Source organism: Oncorhynchus clarkii, chromosome 17 (genome assembly GCF_045791955.1).
Source record: "Oncorhynchus clarkii lewisi isolate Uvic-CL-2024 chromosome 17, UVic_Ocla_1.0, whole genome shotgun sequence".
Classification (NCBI taxonomy): Eukaryota; Metazoa; Chordata; class Actinopteri; order Salmoniformes; family Salmonidae; genus Oncorhynchus; species Oncorhynchus clarkii.
In genome coordinates, this window is record NC_092163.1 from 72,235,532 (window position 1) to 72,260,020 (window position 24,489).

Here is a 24,489-nt window from a genome sequence, read left to right on the forward strand (position 1 = left end):
TATTCCTACTAGGCCTATAATAAGATCCAAGATTCAGTCAAGTAAGTATATGTTACATAAAATGCATTAGGGGGTGGAGTCCGCTACCACGGACTACATAGCCTGCCACTTCCTCTAGAGTGATGACTCTTTGAGGACTTAATGACTTTGGGAGTAGCAGCGGAAACCGCCACCATGTCTAACGCTGCACCCGCTGAAGCCGCACCTGCTGAGGCTACTTCCACTGCCGAGGGCGAAGCTCCACCGGCAGAGACTGCACCTGCCGAGGGAAAGGCCCCAGCGGAGGCCACTCCAGCAGAAAGAGAAGCTACCGCTGAACCCGCGCCTGAGGAGCCCAAAGCCCCCACACCCCCTCCTCCAGATGGTAATGCGATAATGCTTCATGAAATAAGTCTTGGTTGGGCTTTTTGCAGAAACACATGTAGACTACTTTGTCAATATCATTGATCTCTCTGGACTGGATGGATGATCCATGGCTACATTTGTTTGGTGCGCAAGGGGCATAAGTGACATTTTCATAAGATGACAGGATAACAAAACTTTGATATTGTCTGTTAATGTGTCTTTTTATATCAAATATTTCGATGGAGATAATGGGTCTTATGTTGGTCCCTTTGTCACTGGATCTCTTCAAGGGCCGCTTTCTATAAATAGCCTCTCCATTTTTGGTCCAAAATTTCACTTGCAGCCATTGCGCACTGCCAAACCCTGCGAAGTATTCCTTTAAATGCATTTTGAGAGAATCTATTTTTCTACACCATTTGCAAAGAAAATAAGCAACAGTCGTCCACGGTCAGTTCATATGAGATAACAGTAAAGCTCTGAAGCCCCTACTTTGGAGAGGCCAATGTGTAAAATAATAATTGCGGGCTTCATGCGCCCTTTAACTACAAGCCTACAACGTGTCGTGTAAGTGGTTGTGTAAGGCACTTGATAGCCTGACTACAGGGTCAAGTATTCCATGCTTGCTTATTCTACCCGATTGCATGCTGATTGCTCGATATCTCACTGCATATAAGAGATATTGATTCACTTTCTTCAGTTTATATTAGTGCTCCATCCTTTGTGCATCCCTGCCCGCCCTGATTCCCTGGATAAACTATTGTGCTCGGGAGTAGGCTACTCTTTAAAGGTAACTCTAAAGAACAGAGGAGGCTGATGGGATGACCTATAGGAGGACAGACTCATTGTGATGGCTGGAATGGAATCAATGGGGCATTTGAGATGGCTGGAATGGAATCAATGGGGAAATGGAGCTAAGTACCAGCACATAACATTGTCTACTGCTTGAGCTCCTGTTCCTCTTATAGAATATTAGCTCAAAAGTATTGTGGAGCTCCTGCACCTAAATATAAACAGTGCCAGCACCCAAAATGAGTACCTACAACTATTTCAGTCCAAGTCAATTACTGAATAGAATCAACCATCTCAAACATATGGAAACCATATTAATGACTGAGTTCCATTTATTCCATTCAAAGAATGAGCCTATAGCTCCGCACACCAGGCTCCCCCATGGAAGTTAAAAATAAGTATAACTAAATTCAAAGCAATTCAACTGAGACATGAAACATGAAAGTCTAATTCATTTGACAAATATTTTATCAAAAGGATATGCCACTTATTAACGCAAAGAATTCACATAGGCATACCATTTCAAAATGGAGTTTCAAATCAAATCAAATTGTATTTGTCACATACACATGGTTAGCAGATGTTAATGCGAGTTTACCGAAATGCTTGTGCTTCTAGTTCCGACAATGCAGTAATAACCAACGAGTAATCAAACCTAACAATTCTACAATGACTACTTTATACACACAAGTGTAAATGGATAAAGAATATGTACATAAAGATATATGAATGAGTGATGGTACAGAACGGCATAGGCAAGATGCAGTAGATGGTATAGAGTACAGTATATACATATACCCTACATTCCTCATCTCATATGTATGTAAACATTATATTAGGTGGCATTGTTTAATTATACGATTATAAGTGATTGTTCCCACCCATTCTGCAGTGTTTTACCTATTGCATTCTGTGAATAAAATTTTTCTCCTGATATTTAAAAACATTCATGGAATTTTGAATTATTATAGACAACCCATACCATGATCTTAGAGCATTTCCATACCACTGTAATTTTAAAATTTTTATTTTGGAGAATGAGTTTAAAAAAAAGTTCATGTTTCAATCTTATGCTAAATGGTATTGGTAACCACATATGATGTACCTTTTTTGTTGTTGATTGTGATAGAATAATAAATAACCCATTTGAATTTAATTTAATTCGATTCTTCTTCCTTCAATTCAAATTCAATTCAAATGTTGCTTCCTGTGTTGTGTGGGGTGGCCAATTCAAATTAAATTCTCAACTCAATTCAGAATTGACCACAGCTCTGTTCTCTCATGTATTTTGCCTATTGGCTAGTAATCAATCTAATATCAAATCGAATACCGCCCGCTACAGAGGAAGAGGAAGCTGCAGCTCCTGCCGCCACAAAGGCGCCTGCTAAAACAGAGGGTAATGCATGCATCACAATACTTAATTTACATATTTTTTTATTTGACCTTTATTTAACTACCCATGTCAGTTAAGAACAAATTCTTATTTTCGAAGATGGCCTAGGAACAGTGGGTTAAAAAATCTAATACCAGCCATTGCTGAGCCTGGTGAGCCAGATGGTATCCACGCATTGCAATATACAGAAGTCATAATTTACAGTGCACATAAACTACTTTATATAAGTTGCCTATAGGCTGGTAATCAAACTAATATCTCACATCTAATGCCAGCCACTGCTGGGCGAGGAAGGTGCAGCTTCAGGCATCGCTGAGGCACCTGTCAAGGGTAAAGCCAAGATGAAGAGATGTTTGTCTTGATTAGGCTACTTAAATTCCAATCACGGTGTAAAGCTGAACTTCCGCGACGCGGATTGAATAGAGCTCTTAGGTGTTGTTAGCCAAAAGTGATTTGCGATTCTTTTAAATAGGTGTATCCATATTGAGCGGCATATGATGATGAAGATGTCACCTGGCGCCTTGTGGATTGGTAGTGAGACTATTACCAGCAGCGGGGGCTTCGCCCTCAGCAGCAGCATCAAAAGCGGCTGATATTCATTAAATGCTAGAGAAATGTTAGAACAAAAGCTGATTTTAAAGGTTTCAAAATATCTTACTAAATGTTACAAAATGACAAGCTTAAAGTATGTGGATAGAAAGTGCCGGTACGTGAGTAAAGAGATAAAGATGTTACAGTGAAGAGGTTAAAAACCTCTACGGGATCAGTGTTCCCCCCCAGAGGACGGTTGAGCTAATGTGCGCTGATGTGATTAGCATGAGGTTGTAAGTAACAAGAACATTTCTCAGGACATAGACATATCTGATGTGGGCAGAAAGCTTAAATTCTTGTTAATCTAGCTGCACTGTAAAATTTACAGTAGCTATTACAGTGAAAGAATACCATGCTATCTTTTGAGGAGAGTGCAAAGTTATCAACTTGAAAATCTATTAATAAACCAATTGGGCACATTTGGGCAGACTTGATACAACATTTTGATCAGAAATGCAAGTGTTCATTGGATCAGTCTAAAACGTTACACATACACTGCTGCCATCTAATGGCCAACATCTAAATTGTGCCTTAACTGGAATAATACATTGTGGCTTTTCTCTTGCATTTCAAAGATGATGGGGAAAAAAAAATATATATTTTTTTTCATTGTATTATCTTTTACCAGATCTAATGTTATATTCTCGTACATTAATTTCACATTTCCACAAACTTCAAAGTGTTTCCTTTCAAATGGTATCAAGAATATGCTTCAGGTCCTGAGCTACAGACAGTTAGATTTGGGTATGTCATTTTAGACGAAAATTTAAAAAGGTTCTTATCCTTAAATTAAAGGCAATGTTCCTGCTTTAGCTGCATATGTGGGCTCAGTCAGGAAATTACCTTTAAAAAGATATAGCAGAATTTGTAATTCTTCAGCTTTACAGATTGAATAGAGCCCTAACTTAATAGCGCTAAAAGATCTCAATGATATTTGAGCCTTTTCACCATCATGTTAGGCCCTTATAAGACTGGCCCCAGATATGTTTTGTTGCTGTCTTTCTTGAAAATTGCTATGCTCATTTTTATAGGAGTTGACATAAAAGACAGCACAAGCAGATCTGGGACCAGGCTCTTATGTCTTTTGAACTAATACATTAGATGAATCTCTAACATTTAACACTAGCTGATGCTGCTGCTGCCGACAGGTAGACCCTGTCAAGTGAAATGGATCACTGATACCTTCACATCTGAATATGTCCAATCCATTCCAGTATGGGATCATGTTAAGGTGTATGTAGTTTGGTATACATATAGGGAATAGGTTTTTCCTGTCCCCGTTGACCTGAACAGGGAACACTCACAGCCCTAGTTAATGATAACAGTGTACCAGGGAATAATCCGGGCCTTAGATAAAGATTTGTGTACCAGGGAATGATCCGGGCCCTAGATAAAGATTACAGTGCACCAGGGAACACTCACTCAGGGTCCTAGTTAAAGAGTACAGTGTACCAGGAAACACTCCTGGCCCTAGTGGAAGACTACAGTGTACCATAGAGCATTGTATAGGTGTAGACTGTTTTGATCTCTCTACTGGACAACCAAGAGGTATTCAGAAAGAGATGGGATTGGCTGGAAGTGATTCTAGAACACTGCTCTCATACCTGCTGCCTCTAACCTTTAAATAAATGCACATTTAACATCATCTGCTCCTGCTGATGTGGCCCGCGCAGATGAACCCCGCACAAAGCACCCTCACTCCACGCCAACTCCACCCCCAAAGGGTAAACCAACCCGACGGTCTGAAAAAAAATGGGTCAAACCGTTACGGAGCTCTTCACACGTCCTCCTATTACCATTTTTATCATTCATATGATAACCCAATATCATGTCCTCAAGTTGTACGTTGTCTGAATTGTGTTTGCGTTTCAAAACTGTTGAGCCCTATTGCCTTGTTTCCTTTGAAATGCTAATCCAAAAAGGCTAATTATTTACTGTTGCATCTTGAGCTGTACATTGTCTGAATTGTGTTATCGTTTCCAAACTGCAGAGCCCACCAGCGAGCCCCTGGAAGTGACAGTGGAGGACAAGAGTGACTCTTCAGTGACCATCACCTGGAGACCTCCAAAGACCATTCCGGCCAACTCTGGCCTGGATGGATACACTGTGGAAATCACCAAGGAGGGAAGTAAGTCCTTAAAGCCCATTTCAGTCCTTAACTAGCCTGGTCTTAGATCTGTTTGTGCAGTCTTACTAACTCCTACGGTCATGGGTATGACCAATCTGGAACCAGGCTACCTTTTAACAACTAACCAAATCAAATCCAAGTTTATTTGTCACGTGCGCCGAATACAACAGGTGTAAACATTACAGTGAAACGGTTACTTACAGGCTCTAACCAATGGTGCCAAAAAAAAGTGTGTGTGTGTGTGTGTGTGTGTGTGTGTGTATGTGTGTGTAGGTAAGTAAGTAAAGAAATAAAACAAAAGTAAAAAGACATTTGAAAAAAGAATAGCAAGGCTATATACAGACACCTGTTAGTCAGGCTGATTGAGGTAGTATGTAGATGTAGGTATCGGTAAAGTGACTGTGCGTACAGTATATGATGAACAGAGTGTAGCAGAAGCGTAAAAAGAGGGGTTGGCGGGTGGTGGGACACAATGCAGATAGCCCGGTTAGCTAATGTGCGGGAGCACTGGTTGGTCGGCCCAATTGAGTAGTATGTACATGAATGTATAGTTAAAGTGACGATGCATATAAGACAAACAGAGAGTAGCAGCAGCGTAAAAGAGGGGTTGGGGTGGGGTGGGGGCGCATACAATGCAAAAAGTCTGGGTAACCATTGGTTACCTGTTCAGGAGTCTTATGGCTTGGGGGTAAAAACTGTTGAGAAGCCTTTTTGTCCTAGACTTGGCACTCTGGTACCGCTTGCCATGCGGTAGTAGAGAGAACCGTCTATGACTGGGGTCGCTGGGGTCTTTGACAATTTTTAGGACCTTCCTCTGACACCGCCTGGTGTAGATGTCCTGGATGGCAGGCAGCTTTACCCCAGTGATGTACTGGGCCGTACACACTACCCTCTGAAGTGCCTTGCGGTCGGAGGCCGAGCAATTGCCTTACCAGGCAGTGATGCAACCAGTCAGGATGCTCTTGATGTTGAGGCTGTAGAACCTTTTGAGGATCTCAGGACCCATACCAAATCTTTTTAGTTTCCTGAGGGGGAATAGGCTTTGTCGTGCCCTCTTCACGACTGTCTTGGTGTGTTTGGACCAATCTAGTTTGTTGTTGATGTGGACACCAAGGAATTCAAAGCTCTCAACCTGCTCCACTACAGCCCCGTCAATGAGAATGGGGACGTGCTCGGTGCTCCTTTTCCTGTAGTCCACAATAATCTACTTAGTCTTGGTTACATTGAGGGATAGGTTGTTATTCTGGCACCACCCGGCCAGGTCTCTGATCTCCTCCCTATAGGCTGTCTCGTCGTTGCGGTGATCAGGCCTACCACTGTTGTGTCGTCAGCAAACTTAATGATGGTGTTGGAGTCGTGCCTGGCCATGCAGTCGTGGGTGAACAGGGAGTACAGGAAGGGACTGAGCACGCACCCCTGCGGAGCTCCAGTGTTGAGGATCAGCGTGGCAGATGTGTTGCTACCTACCCTGACCACCTGGAGGCGGCTTGTCAGGAAGTCCAGGATCCAGTTGCAGAGGGAGGTTTCTAGTCCCAGGATCCTTGGCTTAGTGATGAGCTTTGAGGGTACTATGGTGTTGAGCTGTAGTCAAGCATTCTCACATGGGTGTTCCTTTTGTCCAGGTGGGAAAGGGCAGTGTTGGAGTGCAATAATGATTGCATTATCTGTGGATCTGTTTGGGCGGTATGCAATTTGGAGTGGGTCTAGGGCTACTGGGATAATGGTGTTGATGTGAGCCATTACCAGCCTTTCAAAGCACTTCATGGCTACGGACGTGAGTGCTACGGGTCTGTAGTCATTTAGGCAGGTTGCCTTTTTGTTCTTGGGCACAGGGACTATGGTGGGCTGCTTGAAGCATGTTGGTATTACAGACTCAATCAGGGACATGTTGAAAATGTCAGTGAAGACACCTGCCAGTTGGTCAGCACATGCCCGGAGCACACGTCCTGGTTATCCGTCTGGCCCCGCAGCCTTGTGTATGTTGACCTGCTTAAAGGTCTTACTCACGTCGCCTACGGAGAGCGTGATCACACAGTCGCCCGGAACAGCTGATGCTCTCATGCATGCCTCGGTGTTGCGTGCGTCGAAGCGAGCATAGAAGTGATATAGCTCGTCTGGTAGGCTCGTGTCACTTGGCAGCTCGTGGCTGTGCTTTCCTTTGTAGTCTGTAATAGTTTGCAAGGCCTGCCACATCCGAGCGTTGGAGCCGGTGTAGTGTGATTCAATCTTAGCCCTGTATTGATGCTTTGCCTGTTTGATGGTTCATCGCAGGGCATAGTTGGATTTGTAAGCTTCCGGGTTAGAGTCCCGCAGCTTGAAGGTGGCAGCTCTACCCTTTAGCTCAGTGCGAATGTTGCCTGTAATCCATGGCTTCTGGTTGGGGTATGTACGTACAGTCACTGTGGGGACGACGTCCTCAATGCACTTATTGATAAAGCCAGTGACTAAGTTCTTGAATGCTGTTATGTTGTCCCATTGGATTTTGTCCATCTCTGATGTAGATTTGAGAATTATTCACAACCGTATGAAAATATTGATTGATTGTTTTACCTAACACCCTACGATGAGGCTCCGTTCCACTTTAAGCCGGTACAATTGTAAATTATATTTTATTGGTTGGTTCAGACCTATCAGTTGCGCCTCTTCCCTGCATGTCACTAGTTGATTTATACCGTACCTAACCTCTCCCTATAAGGAGAGAGGCATTTCTGGCAGTGTCATGAACTAACTGGTGCCTGCTTTTAGATTCCAACCTAATGCTTATGTCAGTAACAGACTCAAGTCAAATGACAGAGAAGAGAAGATACCTCAAGTTATGCAACTACAAGGTTGGCCTTGCAAATGCGGTAATGCACCCTGAAAACACAACAGAATATATTTTTATTCATGAATCTTCTTGTTTCGTCTATATAAAATATTGTTTTGGGCCCAGATAGGATAATAAGTACTGCATGTATGAATGCATGGTGCAATAAAATGACAGGACTTAAACTTTTGGGCTCCCAAGTGGTACAGTGGTCTAAGGCACTGCATCTCAATTCAAGAGATGTCCTTACAGTAACTGCTTTGAATCCAGGATGTATCACATCTGGCCATGATTGGGAGTCCCAGTGCACAATTGGTTGGGGGTAGGCTGTCATTATTAATAAGAATTTGTTCTTAACTGACTTGCCTAGTTAAATAAAGGATTTTTTAAATCAGCTGTTAGCTGCTGCTTATTGTCCTCACTGTGTTCATTCTCCTGCCACTGTTCCATATTGTCCTCAGTGTGTTAACTGTTCAGTCACTGTTCTATATTGTCCTCTTTCCTGTCACAGCCGAAGACTGGAAAGCAGTCAATGAGGACCTGACTGTGTCCTGTCGTTATGCTATCAAGAACCAGACTACCGGCGACCGTCTGCTGGTCCGGGTGGTGGCTGTGAACTCCGGTGGCCGCAGTCCCCCTGCTACCATCGCCGATCCCATTCTGGTCAAGGAGGTTGGGGGTAAGCAAAGCATGGACAATACAGTGCATTCAGGAAATATTCAGACCCCTTGACTTCTTCCACATTTTCCACAGCTTTATTCCAAAATTGATTAAAACCTCTACAGGATCGGTGGGTCTCCCACGTGACGGTTGAGCAAACATAGGCTAATGCGATTAGCATGAGGTTGTAAGTAGCAAGATCATTTCCCAGGACATAGAAATATATGATATAATCTTCAATTCTTGTTAATCTAACTGCACTGTCCAATTTACAGTAGCTATTACAGTGAAAGAATACCATGCTGTTGTTTGAGGAGAGTGCACAGTTGTGAACTTGACAAGTTATTAATAAACAAATTAGGCACATTTGGGCAGTCTTGATACAACATTTTGAACAGAAATGCAAGGGTTCATTGGATCAGTTTAAAACTTTGCACATACAATGCTGCCATCTAATGGCCAAACACAAAATTGCGCTTGGAATGGAATAATATGTTATGACCTTTCTCTTGCATTTCAAAGATAAAAAAAGTGTTTTTCTTTGTATTTTCTTTTAAAAGATCTAATGTGTTATATTCTCTTACATTCATTTCACATTTACCCAAATTTCAAGTCTTCTTGGGTATGATGCTGTGAAATAGTGATGTGCGACATACGCCTAGCTTCCTCAAACGGGTCACATACAGTGGGGCAAAAAAGTATTTAGTCAGCCACCAATTGTGCAAGTTCTCCCACTTAAAAAGATGAGAGAGGCCTGTCATTTTCATCATAGGTACACTTCAACTATGACAGACAAAATTTTAAAAAAAATCCAGAAAATCACATTGTAGGATTTTTAATGAATTTATTTGCAAATTATGGTGGAAAATAAGTATTTGGTCAATAACAAAAGTTTATCTCAATACTTTGTTATATACCCTTTGTTGGCAATGACAGAGGTCAAACGTTTTCTGTAAGTCTTCACAAGATTTTCACACACTGTTTCTGGTATTTTGGCCCATTCCTCCATGCAGATCTCCTCTAGAGCAGTGATGTTTTGGAGCTGTTGCTGGGCAACACGGAATTTCAACTCCCTCCAAAGATTTTCTATGGGGTTGAGATCTGGAGACTGGCTAGGCCACTCCAGGACCTTGAAATGCTTCTTACGAAGCCACTCCTTCGTTGCCCGGGCGGTGTGTTTGGGATCATTGTCATGCTGAAAGACCCAGCCACGTTTCATATTCAATGCCCTTGCTGATGGGAGGAGGTTTTCACTCAAAATCTCACGATACATGGCCCCATTCATTCTTTCCTTTACACGGATCAGTCGTCCTGGTCCCTTTGCAGAAAAACAGCCCCAGAGCATGATGTTTCCACCCCCATGCTTCACAGTAGGTATGGTGTTCTTTGGATGCAACTCAGCATTCTTTGTCCTCCAAACACGACAAGTTGAGTTTTTACCAAAAAGTTATATTTTGGTTTCATCTGACCATATGATATTCTCCCAATCTTCTTCTGGATCATCCAAATGCTCTCTAGCAAACTTCAGATGGGCCTGGACATGTACTGGCTTAAGCAGGGGGACACGTCTGGCACTGCAGGATTTGAGTCCCTGGCGGCGTAGTGTGTTACTGATGGTAGGCTTTGTTACTTTGGTCCCAGCTCTCTGCAGGTCATTTACTAGGTCCCCCCGTGTGGTTCTGGGATTTTTGCTCACCGTTCTTGTGATCATTTTGACCCCACGGGGTGAGATCTTGCGTGGAGCCCCAGATCGAGGGAGATTATCAGTGGTCTTGTATGTCTTCCATTTCCTAATAATTGCTCCCACAGTTGATTTCTTCAAACCAAGCTGCTTACCTATTGCAGATTCAGTCTTCCCAGCCTGGTGCAGGTCTACAATTTTGTTTCTGGTGTCCTTTGACAGCTCTTTGGTCTTGGCCATAGTGGAGTTTGGAGTGTGACTGTTTGAGGTTGTGGACAGGTGTCTTTTATACTGATAACAAGTTCAAACAGGTGCCATTAATACAGGTAACGAGTGGAGGACAAAGGAGCCTCTTAAAGAAGAAGTTACAGGTCTGTGAGAGCCAGAAATCTTGCTTATTTGTAGGTGACCAAATACTTATTTTCCACCATAATTAGCAAATAAATTCATTAAAAATCCTACAATGTGATTTTCTGGATTTATTTTTCTAATTTTGTCTGTACGTATGATGATGAAATTACAGGCCTCTCTCATCTTTTTAATTGGGAGAACTTGCACAATTGGTGACTGACTAAATACTTTTTTGCCCCACTGTATATACTCACACACACACACAGCCCTTAGCTACTGTACTTAAGAAGCATACCATGGTCCATTTCTGCCAACCAGGAGATGTAGGGGTTTTCTTCAGTGTACTTCACGTGGACAGTACTGTATTACCGGGTGGCCATAGCAGCAAGTCCAAACTGTTTGTGATGGGCGGTGTCCGTCTTTATTGTTGAAATAGTTTTTCAGAACAGCAGACGTTGAAACAGCTAGGGAGAACCAGCTCAGCATATTTTCCATCTCAGATATCCAAATGCCGTTGGCTTGGCACCTCCCTGGCCTGTTAGAGTAATGCAACGGTGGTCTTCTCAGATTATTCCCACCAAGAGGGTGGTAGAACTCCTCAGTCCAAGCATGGAGCAGCTCCCCAGTTGTTGAGTGCCTAAAGTACTACCATTGACACCTTTTGGATGCATGTTTTCACCGGTGTCTTCTTACTGTGCATTCAGAAAAAGTCATTTTTAGTCTTCCTCAATGATAACTTTTAATGGTGAGTCAAGCATCTTCATTTACCAACATGCTCTCATAGTCTCACTGCGGAATTATACATGTTCTTGCACTTTTCTCCAAACGTCAAATTGCTCCAAATTTCAAAGTGTTTTTGACACGCTGGGTCGCTTCTCCTGCTACACATAGTTTCGTTAGTTAAGGGTTAAGGTTTGGCATATGGAAAAAAATCCCTATGCCAAACAATCCGGAGTCGTGGGATTACATTAATCTGCCACCCCTCATCCACAATGCCCAAGCCTTAATGGTAATAGCGTTCACTGTTGCCTCTAGTGACTGGTTTTGAAGGCATTTCCCTACATCCTCTGGGCATGGACAGCCATCCAGTTTTGAAGTCAATCTTGTGCGATCTGGCTGAATTTACAGCATTCATCATGGAATCAAGTTAATTGACTGTATACAGTGGTAGGCCCTGGATTTTGTGTTTTATTCAGAGTCAAAATGTCTAAACATACAGTAAAATCGTAAATAATTGGTAGACCTACAAAAAAAATAAGACTGATTCGATTAAAAAGTAATTTATGTAAAGAGAGATCATCAAATGTGTAATGGAGATATTTAGTGGAGGGGAATGAAACCTGAACCACAAGTCGCACTGTCAAACTTAGCCATTGGTCCACCAATAGATGCATCAGGTTTCCCACACAATGGAAAAACCTCTAACTTTCCCACAAATCCTTAGAAAAATTGTTAGGATGTGTCTGCTAATTAACACAGATTCAATTTGGAAGGTTTGGCATTGGGTTGTTTCCCAAGTCAGAATGAGTGCTGGAGAGGTGTCAAGCCAGCGATAGTGCGATGGTGACAAGTGTAATCATTGGGGGTTGGGGACATTCCAAAGTGTCCAGTCTACACAGAGTGGGTGGGGACAGGGGAGGGATCTAATGTCTTGTATGCCTTCTAAGTCCTTTGAGACGACCATGGACTCATGTTTATTTTTAAATATGCCACAGACTCTGACAGGGACAGGGCAGTTCTCTATTGACCTGATCCCCTCAAAAGGAGTGTCAAGTCGGAACGCTCCACAGAGAAACACACCTAACTCTATCATGACTGTTACCCGGTGGGTTGGTTGTTTTTTTCCATCCATTTTCTGATAGCAGCACATATTTCTGCCCATAGCACTGGACATCCCATGGCACTAGTGCATAGATTTTTTTAGGAGTGGGTTTTCAATTATAGTTTCTATGTTCTGTTATTAGTTAGTTACAAATATCAACCGTTCTGTCCATGTTTTAAGACATACAGCAAGCCATTTGCTGTGACTGATGTATTTGTGGGGAACCCTATGGTGAAGGAGAATCTACAGTACGGTATCAAGTTGAGAGTGATTCTTAATGCAGCCTGTTTAACAGTGTGAGCTGGAGTAACTATAGATCTCCATCATGTGTTCTATTTATATTTCTGATGCGATGATGTGAGTTCAGATTGGACCTATTTAGAGTTCTGATGCGATGGTGTGAGTTCAGATTGGACCTATTTAGAGTTCCGATGCGATGGTGTGAGTTCAGATGGGACCTGTTCTGATGTCATGGTGTGAGTTCAGATGCGACCAATTTAGAGCTCTGAGATGGTCTGAGTTCAGATGGGACCAATTTAGAGCTCTGAGATGGTCTGAGTTCAGATGGGACCAATTTAGAGCTTTGAGATGGTCTGAGTTCAGATGGGACCAATTTAGAGCTCTGAGATGGTCTGAATTCAGATGGGACCAATTTAGAGCTCTGATGAGTGTAACTCTGCTAGACTCATCAGGTGGTTGGTTCCCAACTAGATATGGTCTGGAGTACAGGATAATCTGTCCTCAAGGTACAGAGTGGGTTTTGAGGATTTGTTTTTTAATTATTTCTGATACATATTCAAATGCTTGTTCTAAAGTGTCCTATCCATAAAGTGTTTCAGTCATTTTACTTATTTGAACAGGTTGATTATTATTATTTGTAAACTATGTTTGTTCTGTCTGTAGCTCGCCCCAAAGTCCGCCTGCCTCGTTTCCTGAGGCAGAGGTATGTCAAGAAAGTCGGTGAGAAGATTAACCTTGTCATCCCCTTCTCTGTGAGTTTGCATTATGAGATGATGAGTAGGCCTGGGAGTTTGTCTAGAAAACATGACCTGAGCAGGATTTTTTTTTAATTGGACCCTAGCTATAGGCACATTTACTATTTAATGTTACTAGGGGCTAGAGTTTTATCGCATTGTCATTAAAGTCTCCTGGGCATGATGATGTAAAATAATTTGATGTTGTAGCATGTCCATACAGATGTAAGTTAGACTATTGATTGAGCCCAACCGTGTGTTCTTTACTGTCCTAGGGCAAGCCTAAGCCAGTGGTTACCTGGTTAAAGGATGGAGAGCCCCTTGACCCAAAGAGGGCCAACATCCGTACATCTGACACAGACAGCATCCTGTTCGTCCGTCAAGCAGAGAGAGTGGACTCTGGCTCATACGAGATGTGCGTGAAGGTGGATGACTTTGAAGACAAAGCTGCTATCATCATCCAGATTATTGGTAAGTCAAATTGTATTAGACTATCCAACCTTGTTCTCATTTCCAAACAGATCATGACGTAGCATTAGCCTCTGACTGTCATGGTATATTTTGATAATAACTAGGGCCAGGTGTTGTTCCTGGTCAGGTCATGTGATCAGGAAGAACTGATCTGGAGAGCGATTGAGTTATTGTGAGTTGATTGATTCTAATGATGCAACCCATATTGAACCTTCTATCTCTGTGTCTGCTCACCCACAGAGCTGCCTGGGCCACCAGCCAGCATTAAGGTTGCGGATGTCTGGGGATTCAATGTTGCCCTTGAGTGGACCGCACCTAAAGATAACGGAAACACAGAGATCACAGGCTACACCGTCCAGAAGGCTGACAAGAAAACCGGGGTGAGAAACCCGTCACATCCCTGTAATTTTTTTAATTTCACCTTTTATTTAACTAGGCAAGTCATTTAAGAACACATTCTTATTTACACTGACGGCCTAGGAACAGTGCCTTGTTCAGGAGCAAAACGACAGATTTTTACCTTGTCATCTCAGGGATTCAGTCAAGCAACCTTTCAGTTACTGGCCCAACGCTCTAACCACTAGGCTACCTACCGCCCGTAATCACATCCAATCCAAACAAACTTTATTTAAAGGTACATCTCAGTACACTTTACACAAAAAATAGACCCCAAAAGAAAATAAAATTCCTGTAATAAGATTTTAAAATATAATTAATGCTCATATGGTGTCTTGCCCAGGACTGGTTCAACATTCTGGAGCACTACACCAGACTAAATGCCACCATCTCAGACCTCATCATGGGCAACACCTACACCTTCAGGATCTTTGCAGAGAACAAGTGTGGACTCAGTGAGGAATGTGCCAGGACCAAGGAAGAAGCCACCATTGTGAAGGAGGGTGAGACATTCTCCACACCACCCCTTTCTAAAAACATCCCCCTGCAACGTTAAAATGTTGGAGAATGTTAGAAATAGTGGGACAGTAAAGTCTCCTTTTAGCTAGATGTCCCTATTTAAGACCTAATCTATGCTCGTGTCTATTTTTTTTCAGTTATTGACTATAAACCTACCCCGTTTGTGGAGCGTGACTTCACCGAGGCTCCCAAGTTCACCACTGTTCTGAACGACAGGTCCACCACTGTTGGCTACAGCACCAAGCTGCTGTGCTCTGTGAGGGGATCCCCCAAGGTAAACCTTCCCTCTCTCAAACTCTCATACCAGCTCAGTACTGAAGGTTCTTCATGGAACTTGTAGGCTAGGCTAGCAAAACTGCTATGATTCTAACACACCCACTCGTTGTTTGTTGGGTGAGATTGTAATGCCGATAGCTCCACATGCCAGGCCCATGCACACAGACAGCTGCCAGTTGCGCCTTCACTTCTCCTACATACATGAAGAAGGCTGTGAAGCTGAAACGTCTGTGAACGCTATCTCTGATGCAGTGAAAATACTTAAAAACATTAAATAATGGAGTAGGCTTTATGCTCCACTTTTTGAGTGCAGACTGATTACACCTTTTTGCGCGCCGTCACTTTTCCCCTGGATAATATTAATGCATGTGTATATACATATATGTCACACATGCATGCGCACACACACACACATACTCCTGTCCATCCGTCCCTGTCAATATATTTACTCATAGCAGAGCTGGAATGAGAGGGATCTTTAGTGTCCTTGTCAGCCTGCTGTCTGAACCTCCGGCTTCCAGCCTGTCCCCTTCCCTCCCACCAGATACCCTGGGTTGCCAGTTGTCACAGCAAAGCAGGATTTGGCATAGGGGGGTTGAGAATTTACCTCTGTACAGGATTAGGTTCTGAGTCTCTGAGCAGAGCCCTGGACCCCTGGCCAGCTGGGTGGGTGGATGACAGAGAGGAGGGGGTTGAAGGGTCAAATGTGTGACATTCCTGCCTTGAGGGGACCATGGGGGTCAAACGGTGCCCCTGTCACTGGACCCTCTGTTTCATGTACCCTAGACAGAGTGTGTCTTCCGAATAGCTATTATCATCAAAGGAAAGGCCTTAGAAACCAATATAGCTAAGTGAGTGAGTGAGTGTGAGTGTATGTGGCTCTGTTGGTAGAGCATGTTACCTGCAACGCTAGGGTTGTGGGTTCCATTCCCATGGGGATCAGTATGTACTCACTACTGTAAGTCGCTCTGGCGGGTGATAATTTACTAAAATGTGATGTTCCTTTATTGGGGAATTAGATTTTTTATAGAGGTATGTCCACTTTGCAATGCGCGGATCAGATTTAGTAGGGTGCATAGTAAAATACTCCAAGTACACAAAAACTGAAGTAAACAATTGTGACTGTAATCATGTTTCCATCCACAATTTTTATGATTAAAGTCATACCACTTTTTGTGCCGGTAAAATGAATGATGTGAGAAATGGCTGTGGAAATGCCTTAATGCTCAAATATTGATATAATAACCATCATATCAAATCAAACTGGGAGTCACATGATGAAATGATGGTTGTGGTCCTCCCACTACATCTCAGGAATGCCTGCAGTTGATTAGGCTAAGGCTACGGATAAGTTATGATGAACTGCATAGGGTGGGGAAGGTACAGAGTGATGAGCTTGATGCTCCTTTCCAATAAAAGCTGATGGTTTACTCTGGTGACATGATGATCGATTCTTGACTGCCATTTGACAAATAAAAATATTCTCGCTCTTATCTAACAAAACTATCGGTAGAGTTGAAAATTCGATGGAAAAACATTGAACATTAGATTTTTATTCGGAACACTGATTTTTATCCGCAGCAAGTCAGGTGGGAAAATGTGCATATTTGTAATGCAGATTTTAGAATATTTGCGTGATTGGATGGAAACATAGCTGCTGACTATGAATCTTGAAACTTGAAACAATTGATCTGAAACATAGAATTTACGTACTATGTCATTGCAGCCTAAGATTATGTGGATGAAGAACAAGATGATCCTCAACAACATGGATAACCCCAAGTACAGGATGATCAGCACAGGGGGCATCTGCACCCTGGAGATCCGTAAGCCTGGCCAATATGACGGTGGAGAGTATGTCTGCAGAGCTGAGAACCAACTGGGGAAGGTCGACACCGGCTGCAAGCTGGAGGTCAAAAGTAAGTAGTAGTGGTTGTAAGAAGAGAAATAATAATAATAATAATATATTTTTCCTACTAGTACTGACTTTGCTGATAACTTCTGTACTATTGAGAAAAAATGTACTTACTACGACTGTGGTATGTGGTTGTCTCCAGGGTCTAACATTAACACCCACCACCCACCAAATGTGGGTAGATTTTGGTATAGGCAGGTAGAATGTTTATTTCAGCAGCCAGGTTGGCGGGTGGTCACACAGAGCAAAATTAAGAATATTAATTTGCATAAGTTTCTCGTAAAACATGAACAGAATATATAAATTATTCTCATTTCCTGCAATTTTATGAAGAAGCAATGACATGAATTTTGGTAAATCAAATCAAAGTTGATTGATCGCATACACAAATTTACAGGTGTTAAGGTGAAGCGAAATGCTTGTGCTTCTAACTCCAACAGTGCAGTAAAATATCTCACAAATACACAATATTGAAAAAAATCTAAACAAGAAATCAAGAACTAACATTCCAAGTAGATTTATTTGAGTGAGAATATAAATACTTGGTGTGTATAGACAGAAAACAGAATATAATTTGTAAAATAAAATGGTAAAGTATGGACAGTGAAAGGTATATTAAGACAAGCTATGTGGTGAACACAGTATATACATACACAGCGAGGAAACAACAGTATATAAACAGAATACTACACCAGCTCTGACGCTCGTCAGATGTGGCAGGGCTTACAAACTATTACAGAAAACAAAGGGAAGCACAGCCACGATCTGCCCAGTGACACGAGGCTACCAGACGAGCTAAATCACTTCTATGCTCGCTCGAGGCGAGCAACACTGAGGCATGCATGAGAGCATCAGCTGTTCCGGACGACTGTGTGATCACGCTCTCCGTAGCCGACATGAATAAGACCTTTAAACAGGTCAACATACACAAGGCTGCGGGGCCAGACGATTACCAGGACGTGTGCTCCGGGCATGTGCTGACCAACTAGCAGGTGTCTTCACTGACATTTTAAACATGTCCCTGATTGAGTCTGTAATACCAACATGCTTCAAGCAGACCACCATAGTCCCTGTGCCCAAGAACACAAAGGCAACCTGCCTAAATGACTACAGACCCGTAGCACTCACATACGTAGCCTGAAGTGCTTTGAAAGGCTGGTAATGGCTCACATCAACACCATCATCCCAGAATCCCTAGAGCCACTCCAATTTGCATACCGCCCAAACAGATTGCACTCCACGCTACCATTTCCCACATGGACAAAAGGAACACCTATGTGAGAATGCTGTTCATTGACTACAGCTCAGCGTTCAACACCATAGTACCCTCAATGCTCATCACTAAGCTAAGGAACCTGGGACTAAACATCTCCCTCTGCAACTGGATCCTTGACTTCCTGACAGGCAGTCCCTAGGTGGTCAGGGTAGGTAGCAACACATCTGCCACGCTGATCCTCAACACTGGATCTCCCCAGGGGTGCGTGCCCCTCCTGTACTCCCTGTTCACTCACAACTGCATGGCCAGGCATGACTCCAACACCATCATTAAGTTTGCAGACGACACAACAGTGGTAGGCCTGATCACCGACAACGATGAGACAGCCTCTAGGCAGGAGGTCAGAGACCTGGCCGGGTTGTGCCAGAATAACAACCTATCCCTCAACGTAACCAAGACTAAGGAGATGATTGTGGACTACAGGAAAAGGAGCACCGAGCATCTTCACATTCTCATCGAGGGGGCTGTAGTGGAGCTTCAAATTCCTTGGTGTCCAAATCAACAACAAACTAGATTGGTCCAAACACACCAAGACAGTTGTGAAGAGGGCACGACAAAGCCTATTCCCCCTCAGGAAACTAAAAATATTTGGCATGGGTCCTGATATCCTCAAAAGGTTCTACTGCTGCAACATCGAGAGCATCCTGACCGGTTGCATCACTGGGGCAAAGCTGGTACGGCAATTGCTCGGCCTCCAACCGCAAGGCACTACAGAGGGTAGTGCGTACTGCCCAGTACATCACTGGGGCAAAGCTGCCTGCCATCCAGGACCTCTTCACCAGGCGGTGTCAGAGGAAACCCCTAAAAATTGTCAAAGACCCCAGCCACCCAAGTCATAGACTTTTCTCTCTACTACCGCATGGCAAGCGGTACCAGAGTGCCAAGTCTAGGACAAAAAGGCTTCTCAACAGTATTTACCCCCAAGCCATAAGACTCCTGAACAGGTAACCAAATGTTTACCCGGACTATTTGCATTGTATGCGCCCCAACCCCTCTTTTTACGCTGCTGCTACTCTGTTTATCTTATATGCATAGTCACTTTAACTATACATTCATGTACATACTACCTAAATTGGGTCGACCAACCAGTGCTCCCGCACATTGGCTAACCGGGCTATCTGCATTGTGTCCCAGCACCCTGCAACCACTCTTTTACGCTACTGCTACTCTCTGTTCATCATGTATGTATAATCACTTTAACCATATCTACATATACATACTACCTCAATCAGCCTGACTAACCGGTGTCTGTATGTAGCCTCGCTACTTTTATAGCCTCGCTACTGTATACTTTTATAGCCTCGCTACTGTTACTGTTGTTTTATTTCTTTATCTACCTATTGTTCACCTAATACCTTCTTTGCACTATTGGTTAGAGCCTGCTAGTAAGCATTTCACTGTTGTACCTGTTGTTTTCAGCGCACGTGACAAATCAACTTTGATTTGATTTGAGAATATGGGGTGACCAGTGACTATCTAGATACATGGGGCATACTGTAAGTCCTCAAGGTGCAGGGCTGAGTACCGGGCAGTTAGCCAACTAGTGATGGCTGTTCAGCAGTCTGATGGCCTGGTGATAGAAGCTGTTCAGCAGTCTGATGGCCTGGTGATAGAAGCTGATCAACAATATGACGGCCTGGTGATAGAAGCTGTTTAACAATATGACGGCCTGGTGATAGAAGCTGTTCAACAATATGATGGCCTGGTGATAGAAGCTGTTTAACAATATGATGGCCTGGTGATAGAAGCTGTTTAACAGTCTCATGGCCTGTTGATAGAAGCTGTTTCTCAGTCTGATGCACCTGCACCTGTACTGTCTCATGTTCAGAGTGAATGGACTGTTGCTCGGGTGGCTGAGGTCTTTGATGATCTTCTTGGCCTTCATTTGACATCAAGTACTGTCAATGTCCTGGAGGGCAGGCAGCGTAACCGTAGTGATGCGCTGAGCTGACCGCATCACCCCCCCGAGTGCCATGCCGTTGAGAGTGGTGCAGTTGCTGTAGAAACCAGTGATGCAACCCAATAGAATGCTCTCAATGGTGCATATGTAGTAATTTGTGAGTGTCTTTGCGGCCACACCAAATTTCTGCAACCGCCTGAGGTCGAAGAGGCTCTGTTGTGCCTTCACCAAGGTGTCGGTGTGGTGGGACCATTTCAGGTCCTCAGTGATGTGCAGCCAAGGAATTTGAAGCTTTTGACCTTCTCCAATGCAGCCTCTGTGGATAGAGGCTGTGGATTTGTTTTTTTACATTGAGGGAGAGGTTATTTCCCTGGCACCACTCCGTCAGGACTCTAACCTCCTCCCTGTGGGCTGTCTCGTCGTTGTTGGTAATCAGGCACTGTCAAGTTTGTCAGGCAAACTGCAGCCCCTTGTCAAGCAAACTTGATGACTGAGTTGGAAATGTGCGTAGCCACGCAGTCATGGGTGAACAGGGAGTACAGACCCCTCTCCACCTGGGGTCAGCATGTCAGGAAGTCTAGGATCCAGTTGCACATGGAGGAGTTCAGACCCAGGGCCCTGAGCTTAGTGATGAGTGACGCACTATGATGTTGAAAGCAAAGATGTAGTCAATGATCAGCATTCTTTTTTTGTTTTGAATTTTACCCCCTTTTCCTCCCCAATTTCGTAGTATCCGATTATTAGTAGTTACTATCTTGTCTCATCGCTACAACTCCAGTACGGGCTCGGTAGAGACTAAGGTCGAAAGTCATGCGTCCCCCGAAACACAACACAACCAAGCCGCACTGCTTCTTAACACAGCGCGCATCCAACCCGGAAGCCAGCCGCACCAATGTGTCGGAGGAAACACCATGCACCTGGCGACCTTGGTTAGCGCGCACTGTGCCCGGCCCGCCACAGGAATCGCTGGTGTGCGATGAGACAAGGATATCCCTACCGGCCAAACCCTCTCTAACCTGGGCGACGCTAGGCCAATTGTGCGTCGCCCCACGGACCTCCCAGTCGCGGCCGGCTGCGACAGAGCCTGGGCGCGAACACAGAGTCTCTGGTGGCACAGCTAGCGCTACGATGCAGTGCCCTAGGCCACTGCGCCACCTGGAAGGCCCGGTGATCAACATTCTCACATAGGTATTCCTCTTGTCCAGGTGGGATAGGGCGGTGTGCAGTGCAAAGGCAATTCCGTTGTCCATGGATCTGTTGGGGAGGTATGCAAATTGTAGTGGGTCTAGGGTGTCGGGCAAGGTAGAGATATGGCCCTTGACTAGCTTGTATAAACACTTCATGATGACAGAAGTGAGCGTACTGGGCGATAGTCATTGAGTTCAGTTACCTTTGTTTTCTTGCATGCAGGAACAATGGTGGACATCTTGAAGCAAGTGGGGACAACAGACTATGATAGGGAGAGATTACATTTTTCCGTAAACACTCCAGCCAGCTGGTCTGCGCCTGCACTGAGGATGCAGCTTGGGATGCCATCTGGGCCAGAAGCCTTGATGGGTTAACATGTTTAAAAGTTCCACTCCCGTCAGCTACAGTGATCGGGAGCCTGCAGTCCTTGTGAGCAGCGGGGCACCCGGCGGAGGCTCTGTGTTGTTTTCCTGGAAGCAGGTGGAAAAGGTCTTAAGCTTGCCTTTGAGTGAGGCGTCGGTATCCGCGACGTGTCTGGTTTTCCCTTTATAATCCAGAGTTTTTTTAACATTCACTAATTAATTAAGACTCAGGTCACAAAACATTTAACGAAACTTCTTGCTAGTGACACATTTGCTGTTTTAGAAACATTACAAAGAATGGTTTTCCGTTTATTTATTTTGTGTGTAATTATGGCAACTACAAAAAATTTGTCCGGTAAAATATCTGAGTGACTGTGGCTGGTGGACCAAAAAGTCCATTTTTAGGCCCTGGTTGTCTCACCTTGTTATCTTAAGACTAATGCACTGACTGTAAGCAACTCTCGATAAGAGTGTCTGCTAAACGACTACAATGTACAATGTAACTTAAGTGCTTTCTTATACATGAGTTTATCCGAGGAAGAAGCCTCACCAAAGTATGAACCCAGTTCATCTATAATATAGACACTGCTTTTGCAATCAAATATATTTCTGCTTTAGCGTTCGTTTCGGTGGTGTTTTTACATTTTCCATGCAAATATAGATCTCGGTGTTTGTTGTATTTGAATCAGACTGTGGAAATATTACCATTGGTTCATGACGACTAAAATAATGATATTTACCTCAACAGAGCCTGTTTATGCAGATGCTGACAAAGACAAGGAGGCAGAGTGAATGCACATGCATACAGGTCAGTCACTCTTGTTGACATATTTTCAGGTTCATATGGAAAATGGCCTTCAATTTACAAAATTTGCTTGAATTCAGAAGTTGAGTGTGAATCAACAAATAAAGGGCGCTTTGATGCGACCTGGCCAAGACAAAACAAAGCAGTGCGACAAAAACAACAACACAGAGTTACACATAAACAACAATAACACAATAGAAGAATCTATGTACAGTGTGTGTAAATGTAGAAGAGTAGAGAGGTAAGGAGAGTAAGTTTATATTTAACCATCATATTGTCACTTACTAATAAAAAAAATACCTATGAAACCTGAGAATTTAGCACCAAAGTTTATTTTAATATGTATCAGAGTCTATTTGTGTCCTGGTACATCTTCTCCAAGGCTGGACTTACATGGAGAGCCCTAAACAGAGCCTCTGCCGTTGCAAGAGTCTGAGTGCCACTACCAGCTGCTGCTCATAAATTACTCCTGTAATGGCTCCACATGCACTCAGTTGGGGAACTAAATCACATTTCCTTGACTCAGCAGCAGGGGGCCCATTAGGGACCAGCGAGATGGCGTGATTTACTACCAGGATCCACTGTAATGCAAGCAGCTTGTCACCCCCCAGGGTGTTGAATTTCCACAGTGGACACTACAAAATAACAATTTATGTGTGATATCATCAATATTTATACTGACTGTAGTCTTAAAAAATATATATATACTTTTTCATACAGATGTAGGATCTTAATTTGATCACTTTTGTTGCTGAGAATTTCCTGCACATTTCCTGTTGCTATAAGATTATTTTCCCCTCATAGGAAATGGGCTCAAATTAAGATCCTACATCTGTACGCTGTTTATCTATTAGTAGCCTACTTAAGCTCTTGGAATATGCCTTTTGTAGGCCTGCTACTGCAGTTCTAGCCACCTCAGTTGGCTAAATATGGCATGTGAATTGACAGCTGTTCTGTTATTTACACCTGTTACAGTCCCAAGTTAGAAGCAAGCTGAATGAGGCCTTTACAATAAAAGGTGAGGCCCACTTCATGTGCTCTAAAACTGTACTCTATCTCTCTCTTTTCATGTGAAAAAGGTTTTTGGTAAGATTCTGTGAGCTTGAAAGTTATAAAAACCTCTTGTTTTTCTACAGGACGGTGCTGGATGCTGGAAAAAAATGTACATATAACTGAAAAGAACATACAATCAAATTGTTATTACCTACAACCGCTGTATCCTAACCTAATCCCACCCTATCCTATATTAATGAAGATTAAACATGTGTCCCCTTTATGTGTATTTTTTTCCCTTAGTACTCTCTGAAATAGTTCATATCCATGTCCACAACTCAGATGTAAAACCTCGGAATGTTTGTTACAATAAAGATTTTGATTCATGTTTTTGTTTTGTTGAATAAACCTTCTCTAACCTGAAGTAAAAATGACAATGTTGTCGACGGAAACCTACTGTACTTACTGATGTGAGAGAGGACTAGTGCTGGTTATGACATGACATTAGAGTGGCATTTGAAAGGTTGAATCCAAGATGATCAGATATCAGTCTACACAGTCCTGGCACTTTGGCTGGATTGACATGAGACTAACAGACAGTAGAACTGAGAGAACTGAAAGAACCAGGGCAATAGAACCACTAAATCAAGAGGCAGAATAACTTGTCCTGCCTTTGGGCGCTGTCTGGCTCACACACACCAATATACAAGTGGAACAACAGTGTGTAGTATGACTGACCCTCCTGTAACTGTCTTATCACACAGTCATGGAGTTATTGGCATAGTGATAAGAGGCTGTGTTGCCAGAGATATGTAGATTGTTGCCAACGATAACAATATGAAGAGTTT

At 43.2% G+C, this 24,489-nt stretch overlaps 1 protein-coding gene across 1 annotated transcript; it reads left to right on the forward strand.

The window, feature by feature from the left end:
* Positions 1 to 18: 18 nt before the first annotated feature.
* Positions 19 to 24,072, forward strand: LOC139371363 (myosin-binding protein H-like). Its single transcript, XM_071111715.1, has 12 exons — positions 19 to 364; positions 5,109 to 5,246; positions 8,564 to 8,731; positions 13,470 to 13,558; positions 13,816 to 14,011; positions 14,252 to 14,391; positions 14,751 to 14,910; positions 15,064 to 15,200; positions 16,929 to 17,121; positions 22,592 to 22,651; positions 23,624 to 23,666; positions 23,785 to 24,072. Exons 1-10 carry the CDS (start codon positions 142 to 144, stop codon positions 22,633 to 22,635), a joined length of 1,488 nt encoding a protein of 495 aa, XP_070967816.1. The 5' UTR covers positions 19 to 141; the 3' UTR covers positions 22,636 to 22,651; positions 23,624 to 23,666; positions 23,785 to 24,072.
* The last annotated feature ends 417 nt before the right edge of the window (positions 24,073 to 24,489 follow it).

What these genes read in the sequence shown, in the direction of transcription:
- LOC139371363 (XM_071111715.1), top strand. Translation starts at nt 142, where the DNA reads ATGACTTTGGGAGTAGCAGCGGAAACCGCCACCATGTCTAACGCTGCA. An exon ending in GGAAATCACCAAGGAGGGAA is followed by an intron (nt 5,247 to 8,563) that starts GTAAGTCCTTAA and finishes TTCCTGTCACAG; the next exon opens with CCGAAGACTGGAAAGCAGTC. An exon ending in TCTGGTCAAGGAGGTTGGGG is followed by an intron (nt 8,732 to 13,469) that starts GTAAGCAAAGCA and finishes TTCTGTCTGTAG; the next exon opens with CTCGCCCCAAAGTCCGCCTG.